This window comes from Haemorhous mexicanus, chromosome 2 (assembly GCF_027477595.1).
Source record: "Haemorhous mexicanus isolate bHaeMex1 chromosome 2, bHaeMex1.pri, whole genome shotgun sequence".
In the NCBI taxonomy this organism is placed as follows: Eukaryota; Metazoa; Chordata; class Aves; order Passeriformes; family Fringillidae; genus Haemorhous; species Haemorhous mexicanus.
In genome coordinates, this window is record NC_082342.1 from 65,667,775 (window position 1) to 65,679,803 (window position 12,029).

A 12,029-nucleotide genomic window follows, 5' to 3' on the forward strand; every position below is an offset into this window, starting at 1 on the left:
AGCTTCAGCACCACAGCAATGCACAGTATATATAATAATGAAGCTGTTTCCAAAGATATAATGTAATTTTTCTTCAGAGATAAGTAACAAAGTCTTTTTGTGCCAAATGCATTTCAGGGATACATACCATTTTTATATTTTGATAAGATGAAAATAAAGGAAAAGAGGTGATTGACCACAAAGCTCTGACAGGCTGAATTAAATTTTATGAAACACAGTTATCAGATCATGGTCAAACAGAAAATATTCTAACCTGGAAAAAAAAAAAAATCCTATAGCCAGGATGGCAAAATTATGGGTATCATGCTAATATTTTTACTCTGACTAAGTAAACCAGTATCTATTAGAAACCCTAACATTTCAGTAGGTTCAAGATAAAGTAATGCGCCAGTCACAGAGAGAAAAATCAAAAACTGCCTCAAATTGCATTCCCTACTTTCAAAACAGGTACGAGCTGCCTCACCACTTACAGCAGCTGACATACAGCTGTCTTTGCTGGTAATTTCAAGAAGCACAGCATAAACTGTCATTAATGATTTTGAAATGTACTAATTTGTGAAAGTATTATGACATGTCACACAAGACAGCCAGCACCTAAGAGCTTGTGAAAAATGCATTTCTTATAACTGAAATAATATTTAGCTTTATAATTAAAATTCTAGGAGAGAGAGAATGAGTTATTATGAAAATATATAGCTTTAATTTGCAGACATATAAACACTTTTGGTACATTACAGACATATGATGCAAGAAATCAAAATAATAATTTTTAAGCATAACACTAATTTATCTTGTTCACACAGAGAAATTTGATGCAATCATCATACAAAAGATAGTTCTCAGCTCTTAAAATGAAGTGAAAGTAATACATCACTGATAAAATTGCTGCTTTGTTGCAGAGGATACAGCAAAGAATAAATTATCAAGAAAATATGCCACCAGTCTTACAAGTTAGATTCTGGATCTAATCCAAAATCAAAGCCAATGAAAAGGAGCCAGGAATGGTCGCCAAAAGTCAGAAACAAGATCTTTCACATGAAATACCAATCCAGAAAGGAGCAACAGTCAGAACAAAAAAAGTCCTACAATTCCTTAGAATGTGAAGTGATTTTTGTTTTCATCTGGCAGATCAGATTCAGAAGTAACACATAACAAAAATCTACTGCACAACCCAACTGATGGAGTACTATTGACAGATTGCTCAAAGTACAAAAAATACCACCACTTTTGTGACAACTAAGGATTTAGCCATTCCCTTGCTTCCTTGCATCTGGCATGTTTATGAGGATGAGGATGGGGCTCTGTCATTATTTGCTTTAGGAAATATTAAATATAATTTTTCCATAAAAATGACCAGCAGATTGCTGGAGTAAATGATAATGATAGTGGAATCTGGAGAAAAATGAATGATATGTCACAGCAGTTCAGATTCTCATTACAATATCTTGCATTCTTGCTCAACAGGAATTGCACTTCTTGTTAATGCCTCTTCTACCCTACTGTATAAGCTTTACTTGTGAGGTAATAAACATTCTGGTTTTCATTACTAGTGCATTTTAACATATTTATTCTTTTTATTATACATACATCGGGACAGACATTTCTTTTTTTTTTTTTTTTTTGTAGTGGTTAAATGTCTGTATGCCAATAGGTATTTTATATTAAAATCAATATATTTAAAATATATTCTGTTTATCTCATGGACAGTACCTTGAACAGTTCCCTGCTCAGGAGCATCCGATGCCCTCTCGTGGTTAAAAAGACTTTTAAAACTTGAGTTTAAAAGAATCATCTTACCTTCACCCTTTTTATGTTCACTGATCTTATTGATTTATGAAAGCTGGAAATGACATCCACGTTTTTATAGTCAGGGTGCTAGCTGTTAGTTACTAACATTTCATAAAAAAGCTGTACACTGAAATTGAATTTAAAAAACTGTAAACAGCTATTTACAATTATAATATTAAGTTATAAATTAGCAGTCCTTCATTGCAACCTCTGTCAATACAACCTACAGCTAGGTGTTTTAGCGTCCTCCAGGGTTTTTCAGATGTTGGACTTATACACAAAGAAACATCAAATGTTAGAAATCTCCACTGGTTTTTTCTCCAACATGTGCAGGTTAATTCTTCCATTTAATGGGATTTGTACTTCCAAGTTTTCATCTGCTCTGTGATGCTTTTTCCCTTTTCTTAGACAAATGTAAATTCCCATCCCCGTTACTAAAGCAATTGAACCCAAGCTTATTATGGAAAGAGCTACCAAGGTAGGCATGCAGGATGCTGACTCCATTTTTTTATGTGTAGGCTCTATGGATATTTGTGGCTGCTTTTCTTCTACACTGATATCAGGCTCCTTCCTTAACAAGCTTTCTATGTAGCTCTCATTGCTGACAGTATCATTGACAAAAAGGTTCACCATGACAGTGGAATGGAGAGGCTCTGGGTAGCCGTGATCACTAACTTTTACAAGCAGCCGATAGAGGCCATAGTCATTCTGCATCAGTGACTCTTCCAAGGTGATATTACCAGTTTTGGGGTCAATCCTGAATGACTCGGGTCGAGGGCCTCTTCTTCCTATGATACTGTAAGCGATGACTGCATTCATGCCGGTGTCCTTATCGACAGCATAGACCTCAGTGATGGGAGAGCCAGGAAGGGTAGAAGGAAGGACTAGCAAGTACGACATATTAGACTGAGGGAACAGGACCAAAGGAGGGTTGTCATTTATGTCCAAAAGAAGGATGGTTATTTTTGCTGTAGAAGACAGGGCAGGATCACCGCCATCAACTGCTTCAATCCACAGAACGTAGGAGCTTTGCTGCTCCCTGTCCAGGGAGACTTTAGCTCTCAATACTCCTTTTCCAGTATCTATAACAAAAATATCACTTCCGTTCAGAACTGAAAGGGCAACCCATCCATTTTGCCCTGCATCAGCATCTGTGACACTTATAACTCCAATTTCACCAAAACCTGGAAAGTTTTCTGGCACAAAAAAGCTGAAATCCTTATTGATAAATCTTGGACTGTTATCATTTTTATCCAATACAGTGATGGTGACAGTTGCTATTGATTCTCTTGGAGGGAATCCAGAATCTACTGCTTTGACAGTGTATCGGTATTTCTCTTTTTCTTCTCTGTCCAGTTGGGTGGAAACTGTAAGAACTCCTGTGTTTTTATCTAAAGCAAAATAGGAAGGGGCATCAGGACCTAAGAAATAGGACACTTGCCCTCTTTCTCCGCTGTCAGCATCAGTAGCATGCAGTTTGGTCAAAAAAGCATTGGGGACATTGTTCTCCTCAATGGACAATTCTATCAGCTGTTCAGAGAAAACTGGTGAATTGTCATTGTCATCCAGAACCTGTACTTTGACAACTTTCTTGACATGAAATCCTTCAGAGTTCCATGCAACTACGGAGATTTCATACAGCTGCTGTGTCTCAAAGTCCAAAGGCTTCGTGGTCTCCAACAGGTATTCATTGTTGTATGGCTTGTACGGAGAAAGTCTGAAAGGCCCATCACCATCCAAATAGCAACTGACTTTGTATTTTTCATCGGGGTCTTTGATGGTAAAAAATGCTATGGGGGTGTTGATAGGCTCAAGTTCCTTTAAGTAGACCACCCCTTCCACTTCATTAGCTATGAAACGAGGAACAACTTCAGGGGGCCTCATCATGACTTTGATGATAGTCACCAGCACCGTAATCACGGCAGGAATACAGCCAGGACCGTTGCCCAGTATGATCAGCCTGTGTAGCCTTGGAGTGTCCCCATCAACTTTAGTGGAGAGTGTGATGGCTCCTGTGCTTTCGTTCAGATGGAACAAGTCTCTGGATGGCTGGGGGACCTTCTGGCTGTAGGAGTAGGTGATCTGGGCATTGGATCCAAGGTCCATGTCCACCGCGTGGACAGTAGCCACGTGCGTCCCTAGGCTGGAATTCCCATAGAGAGTGATGTTGAGCTGTGAGTCATTGAACTGGGGGCAGTTGTCATTGATGTCACTGATGCCAATAGTGAGGGTGGCGCTGCCCACGAGCGGAGGAGTCCCCCCATCCTCAGCGACGATGACCGTCACATACTCGTCCTGTGTCTCCCTGTCCAGTGACCCCATAACAATCAGGTAGGGAGTCCTCTCCCCATTCTCATTCTCCTCCACATCCAGGGTGAAGACACCATAGTTATCTCGCAGGCGGTAGGTCTGGACACCATTGGTGCCCATGTCAGGGTCAAGGGCGGGGTGCTCGATAGCCAGGCGGGTGTTCACAGGTGCATTCTCAGGCACCGAGAGGCGGATGTGGGGCACAGGGAAGCGGGGAGCGTTGTCGTTGACATCACGGATAGCAATTTTTACCTTCACCAGGCGAAAGTACTCCTGTGGCAGTACCAGCACATCCAGCAGCAGTAGGCATGACTCTGGCGAGGGGGAGGAAGAGGAGACAGCAGCTGATCCCCCGAAGATGGTGGCCCCATTGCTTTCCACGCATAGAGTTTCCCGGTCTATCTCCACCGCTGAGGTGTGCAGCTCTCCGGAGCGGTTGTCCAGCTGCACATACTGTCCGCCCAAGCCATGGGAGGCCAGGGTGAAGGAAAGTGGGGGCTGCAGAGATGCAGCTTGCTGGCCACCAGCCGTTGGGAGCCGCAGGTCACGGGCCAGGCTGCCGATGAGCACCCCAGCAGGCAGCCCCTCGTTGAGGCTGTAGAAGAGCTCAGTGGCACGGCTGTAACTGGCAAAGCAGTTGAAAGGCCCAATGAAGAGCAGGAAGAGGAGCAAATGCTGAGAAGAGAGAAGCACAGGGGTGTAAGGAAGGGCTGGCACTTCCCCCCCTCCACTGCCTCCCCCACTTCCACTTCGAGCAGCGAGTGCTGCATCTGCAACATGAAGCCATCCTCCCTCTCCCCACCATCCTCCCAGTACAGCAGCTACTTCCAGGGCATCACCATCTGTACCCTCCAGGCAACACCAGCTGCATCCCCCACAGCAAATACGCAGCGCCAGGATGGCCCGGGGGCACCCTGCCTCCCCCCGCCCCCCAGCAGCACTTGCGCCCCGACGTGCCATTTTCCCTCTTGCCCCCGCCCCAAGCTCGCCCGTCTCACCAGCGGCACCTTTACTCCCAACCACAAGCGCATCCCAAACCGGGGCATCCCCTTGCACATCCCCAAACATTTGTTCGTCCCCTTCCCCTTCCACAGCACAAATGCGGAACGCGTCCCTCGCTGCCCCTTCCCCCAGCCACGTCCCGAAAGCTGTTTTTCCCGCATGTTCACGGGTCCCGCGGCGCAGCGGAGAGGCGGCCCGCTCCGCGGAGCCCTCGGGGGTCCCGGTGGAGGCGCCGCGCTCCTGGGGGGTCCCTGCCTATCTCGGTCGCGGAGCCGGCGGCTCCAGCCCCGCCGTGACGGGTCCCCGGCCACCTCCGCGCCACTCCGCAGGGTCCCTCTGCTGCCGGCGGACAACGCGAGCTGCGCAGAGGAGCCGCGGAGCGGAGGGGCTGCGCGGAGCAAGTTGCCCGCGCTGGCGAGAGTGTCGCCCGCTACCCACAGATGGAAAGGAGCTCCCCGAAAGTAACTTCAGGCATCGTCTCCACGAAGGAAATTTTTCCTCCTTCCCGTCTTTCTAATCACCCATTCGCTTTTCCGCGGCTCTCTGCCACAATCCGCGCCGGCAGCAGCAACAAATATAAACTTTTCGCGGCTGCCCTGATCTTTGGAGAGAAAAAGACGCAACAAACATATCCACGCATACACGGTCTGCCGTGTTTGTTGTTTTTTTGGTGCTTTTTCTGCCAATTTGTTGCCAATTTCGCTGCTGCGTGCGAAGTCGGGCTCGGGTGGTCGGACGCGGCGCGTCCCCCCCTCCCGCCGCCCGGCCCTCACCTGCAGGCTGCCGCGGGCGCCGGAGCTGTCGCGACCGCCCGGGGGCCCCATGCCCGGCCACCGCTGCCGCCGCCGGCTGCGCTCCGGCAGCCCGTCCGCTCCGCCGCCCGCCCGGCGCTTCTGCTCCCCGCGGCTGCCCATTCCCCCGCCGCTGCCGCCGCCGCCGCCGCGCTGGGCTGGGCTGGGATGTGCGCGCCGCCCGGGATGTGCGCGCCGCCCAGGACACTCCCCCTCCGCCGCGGGAAGGGCCGGAACAGGGGAACAGTCACGGGCTCGGCCGGGAGGGGGGCGGGCGGGCGAGACGCGGGGGTGCGTCCGCGGAGGCTGCGGCAGCGCCGTGGGCAGCGGGCAGGGAGCACAGCAGGCAGGGAGCACAGCGGGCACGGGGCAGGGAGCACAGCGGGCAGGGAGCACAGCGGGCACACGGCAGGGAGCACAGTGGCAGCGAGCAGGGAGGGAAGCGAACAGCGGGCAGGGAGGGAAGCGGTCGCCGTGCTGAGCCCAGCGGCGCTGCCACAGCGGAGAGCGGGGGTATTGGGAGTGTGTGTGCTCGCCCGAGCAGCACTGGGACCAGGGAAAGAAGGTAGACCCGTCTGGAAATTAAGGCGGGAAAAAGATATTAAAATGAAAATAATCTCTTCTTGTTCTTCGTCTGTAGAAAGCGGACAGAGAACGACTTTTTACACGGGCCGATAGTCATCGGACAAGGGGAGCAGTTTTGAACTAAAAGAGGACAGATTTAAATGAGGTATTAGGGAAGAAATTGTTTACTCCGAGGGTGGTGAGGCGCTGGAACAAGTTGCCCAGGGAGCCTGCGGGTGCCCTATCCCTGGACATGTTCAAGGCCAGAGTGGATGGGGCCCTGAGCAACCTGATCTAGTGGGTGGCATCCCTGCTCTTCACGGGGGGGGGTTGGAACTAAGATGATCTTTAAATTTGCTTCCAACCGAAACCATTCTGAGATTCTGTGTTGTGGCGTGAGTGTCAGCAGGCAAATGGAGAATTAACGGCTGCATTGGCATTGCGGAGCCTTGGTGAATTGAGCAGCTTGTTCCTGCACGAAATGAAAGTCATGTTTTTGAAGAGATTGTGAGCACTTGATTGGTGCAAAGAGTGTCCTGCTGAATTAGAGCAGCAACTAGGATTTGCTGCTGGCTAAGAACTCAAAGGATCTCTGCAGCAGAAAATTATGTGTTTTCATTTTATAGTCTCCAGTCACTATTGGCTAGACTATAAGCCTGCCATAGAGCTAGATGTGAAATTATCAGAACTCAGGAAACTTTAGATAGCGCAAGACCAATTACACATTCATTTAACATGTTGGACTATCAAAAGGATTGCTCACCTCCCCAGCATTACTTACACTTTCTGTCTGAAACAGCTAAAATAGAATTTTTGATGTCCATCTTTAGCCTGAACTGCTCAATGGTCTGTATCCAGGCTACTGCTGAAAGCTTGAGTACTGGGACTCTCAAGCACAATGGAGCTGCCCTTTGCAGAGGTAATGTTTGTGTGGGAATTGAAACTCACTAAATCACAGGGCCTGAAGACCACCTTAAGTATCTCCATGCTCCGTGGCAAGCACAGTGGGCAGGCATTTCTTCTCAGCTAGGCACTAAAACATAGAGCACAGCAAAACATTTTCCTTCAGTTAAAAGAAAAATTACTCTTCCCTTTTCCTTTTCCAATTCCATGAGACAAACTCCATGTCCAATCCAAAGCAAAGAAGCAAAACCCAGTATAATTGGAATCCCAGTCCAAAGCTGACTTAATGCCTGAGTCTTTTGTAAAACTGCATTTTTCAAAAGAAAATAATAAGTGAAAAATATTGTCTAGCAACTTTTGGCATGTTCTTGGGTGTTGTGAGGATGAGAGCTGTGGCACGAGCTTCATAGCATAGAATAGAATAGAACAGAACAGAATAGAAACAAAAACTTCCAAGACTGACTTTCTCTGGGACTGTAAACAAATCATATTAATTCCTTTGTCCCATATTCTCCATCCTTGAAATATAAATAGTGCAATACTGTTTGTCTGAATTAGAAAAATACCCCATTCTTGCTAAAGTAAATGGCAGTGGAATCAGGCTCTGCTTTATTCAGTGAAACTCTTGGAAATACACTGTGATTTTAATAACCATTTCATCCCAAAAATGACACTAGCACAATAATCATATGTGAGCTAAACAGTAAAGCATTATGGTACTAAAAAAAGGTTTGGGTTTATTTATTATTCATTAATCTCTAGGGTTTTGAAACCACTCAGTATGGACCGCCCTTATAAATTGTTTATATCTTTGCCATTCATTTCTAGCACAAATAGAACAGACAATGCAGTGTATACAGTTCAGAGTGAACATGCATAATTCAAGAAAGAAATCAAACTACTCAAGTCCTTTACTAAATTCTCATCCATATGTGCTGTTCTGAACATTGCTTGGTGTTAAAGGTGCCCATAAACTCAATCCTGTTTAAGATAGTTTGACTGGACATGCCTGGCAGATGCTTTTAGTTGACTCACATCTGCTCTAATTTTATTCAGTTCAACAGAAATATTGACTCATTTGTATTTCAGTCAGATTTTGACACTGATTTATGTGGAGTTGGAATTCATAAACACTATAATTTTAGTTTTTGTAAATTGGTAGTCTACTCATGAATGAATCTGAAGTCCCTACAAAATTCTACCATTAAGTTTTGGGTTTTGTTTCTCTGATGTCACAGTTTCCTCTTATGGTATTTCTTCCTCTTATGCTTTTGGAATTACTGACCTATTCCTACATCATTTTTCATACTATTACAGTCACTGCAATTCCCTTGGGCTGCTGATAGGGTGAATGGTGACTTTACTATTATAGTATTCAGGTTTTCATTATACTTGATGACTTTTGTTTTATTAAAGCACAGGTGTATCAGTAGAACTAAAAGCTTTGTGGAGCATCTGGTACCTCTATAATATTTTATTTTGTTAGGCATCAGAATCCTCTAGTAAGTCTTAAAGGCTCCTTAAAGACTAATGTGTCTAATAAATCTCCTGGTTAAGAAGTACTCCAGCCTGTTTAAGGAGAAGTACTCCAGCTGTGTGTGGGATATGAAATGAAGGTTGTGAGAGAAACAGCAGTATAGAAAAGATACCAAACTGGCTCCTTCACTCATTATTTTGGGGGAAGAACTCCTTCCAAAGTTGCAGGAAAACATTGAACTGATTTAATTATGTTTCTATGCCGAGTTATGTTTTCTGAGACAAAGATGTTAGCAATTTATGTGCCTAAAGCCATTCAACCACATGTAGTTAAACGTAGCTTTTTAACTTGCATCTTCTTCATAAAATTTGGTTATCACTGCATCCAATATTCATGTTGCAATTAGTGATTGAGAAGGAGCAAATGAGACCATTTCTGTGGGATTCCTGATTGCCTCAAGTATGTCACAAACCGCAAGTCTGAGATCTAGTGACAGGCCCTCTGAGAAGTTTCATAGTTATTGATAAATAGATCAGACAGAAAAAGTACATTATTGGTATGGTAAAAATAGAGTATTTACTTTATCCTGAATAAAGAACAGAGTTATTGATACTGAATTGAAATGCCTTGTTTTTGTGGGCAGAGTTCCAGTGGCAGATGGGAGCCTTCCCAGGTGATTCATTCAGGACCATCACTCCTGAAAGAGAATATCAAATAGTATCTTTTGGCATAGCTGGCAACTGTGGACAACTTTTAGAAGAGACGGGGATGCAGGGACATGTTGCCCCCTCAATCTAGCAAAAAACTCTCTGCTACAACCTGTGGTTGTACAGAGAAAGATTGTGGCGTGAGATTTCCCCATCAGGGAAATTTAACTGATTCAGACAGCAATTTTTTTTAGATTCCAGTCAGTGTGATACTTTGAGACGGGTACTCTTCAGTGGGAAACAGTCCCATTTTGCAGTGAAAGCCCTGGTGTGAGTATTGATTTCTAGTCACAGGAAATCTAAGAAAGGCACATGACTGACAGACTGCCACTTCACTGAAGATTTTAAACTGCAGGAGATACAGGGCAAGTAAAAGAGATCTTTTTAACTTTTAGCAATATACATGTTTTATTGTTTTGCTGCTCAGTAAGGAAAATGCCTTACATGCTGAACTTCCTGTGCAGGGTGGTGGATTACAGTGTGAAAGACTTATGAATATTAGATAGTGACCTTTCTCGCAGAAGTGCTGAGCATCTGGCACTCGTGCTTTACTGAAAGCTGTGATCATTCTGTGTCACTGTAGATCAGACCTAGCATGATCATTCCGTTCTCGGCACAGAGCAGGAGAGGGACCCTGGCACTGCTTTCCCTTGTGTCACTGTGAGGCAGCAGAAACTCTGGGTCCAGCTTAAATAAAGCAACAGTCGAGCTGGAAAGTGAACGACTCTTTGGGGTTTGTGTCACTCAAATCTCCAGTTACCCTTTCAAAGGGCTGGTTCTTGGAAGCTCTTGCAAGGTGAACCTGCAAGGTTCTGCTCAACAGCTTTTCATGAACAAAACTCTGCTTCTGTCATGGCAACCTTACAAGAAAGTAGCTAACTTGTGAAAGCAGTTTCTAAACTTACGAAGGAATACCCCAAGAGGCAAAGCGGTGTTTGAAAGGAAAGCTGACAAAGGTGGATGAGATTTTCCTGTCTGGTTAGCTTAGTGCCTGTTGGGGACTGCTGTGTTGAAGTATCACAAATCAGAACTGATAAACAGAGGCAGAGAAAAGAGACTTGAGGAAAAAAAAACAAAAAACTCCTGCTGTCTCTACAACAAGTATTTGACACATTTGACCAACTTCCTCAGATTCTTTTGAGGTTTCATAAAAGTACGAGTTCTTTGGATATGATGTTTTATATATGTCTCCATGCATTTTGTGCTTTTCTTTTCATCTGGAAAAATGTCAATATAGTCCAGCAGTGAGAAAGATATCTATCTATCTATCTATCTATCTATCTATCTATCTATCTATCTATCTATCTAATCTATCTAGATATAGATATATTCAATATATTTTTAGTCGAATCACAACTTTATTTTCAAAAGAAAACCTAATTCAAAGTTTATGAACTAAGTATAGTTTTCTAAAAATACAAGAGGAAGGAAGACTTTAACTCAGATTATATTCCAACACATCTTTTTACCAGAGTTTTTAATACTGTGTTACACAGCATATGAACATTTGCTTTCACTGACTTCTTGTGTAAGGCTTAAAATAATAATGAAACAACTCTTGTTTAGTAAAAGCCAAAGCACAAGCTGAGCTATAGTACTAATATGACCCTCCTAAAAATTATTAATACCATAAGTGTTTCATTACAGTCCTTATCACATTAGTTCAGGGACAGCATTTCAGCTTCTGCCAGCTTACTGTGTACATAATGTCTGCAAGTTATGAGAGTGTCATGAATATGTAGATATTCCTTAATTGACTTCTCATTGACATTAAGCCATGGCTTCTGAGCTGAAGTGGCAACCTTTTAGTGCCAGAAGCCACCTCTGAGGGGAGGAAACTGCTCACAGCAATGGAGGACAATGCCCTGAAGAAGCCCTGTGATATGCCATGTAGCCAAAGACATCAAGACATGAGTGTCACAGAGTTCTTCTAAGCCAGCTACCAACAGTCTGCAACCCCATTCTGTTTTCTGTGGTGGAAATGGTTAGACAGTGGATAATAATAATTTTTCCTCTGATTGTAGCAGCTCCAATGATATTTCAGCCTTTCTTTGTTCCTATGAAATAGGCAGTTGTGTGTTTCCTTGTATGTGCATTTTTCCTTCTCAGTAATGTATATTTTTTCTGAACTGCTCTGCTCCGAAAAACATACCATAAGTTGTAGCTTAACCTGAGCTCTTTGGCAATGGGGTGATGGATGTTTGCTTCCTTGACAATAAATTATTACATGAATTTTCCAAGGGCCAGATTCTGTCATCTTCCCTCAGTCTATATTCTGGTAAAAATTCTTAATTAGCTGTTAGCTGTTATTCCCTAATGTTAACTTATTCCTTGCTCACCAAAATTCATAAATAACCCAAAAAGTTTTTTAATGAATGCAGGATAATTACTATGCATTCTGGGATTTGGTCCAAATTGTATCTTTTATTTCAACAAGTGGATTGACCAACTTCCAGTGGGATTTAACACATTTTTATGTCTGTGATG

General features: G+C 44.2%; 1 protein-coding gene across 1 annotated transcript; it reads right to left on the bottom strand.

Annotated features, from left to right (window-relative positions):
• Positions 1-673: 673 nt before the first annotated feature.
• On the bottom strand, positions 674-6,035 carry PCDH20 (protocadherin 20). Its single transcript, XM_059839122.1, has 2 exons — positions 5,874-6,035; positions 674-4,773 (listed from the first exon to the last, which is right to left on the bottom strand). Exons 1-2 carry the CDS (start codon positions 6,012-6,014, stop codon positions 2,077-2,079), a joined length of 2,838 nt encoding a protein of 945 aa, XP_059695105.1. The 5' UTR covers positions 6,015-6,035; the 3' UTR covers positions 674-2,076.
• Positions 6,036-12,029: the final 5,994 nt, after the last annotated feature.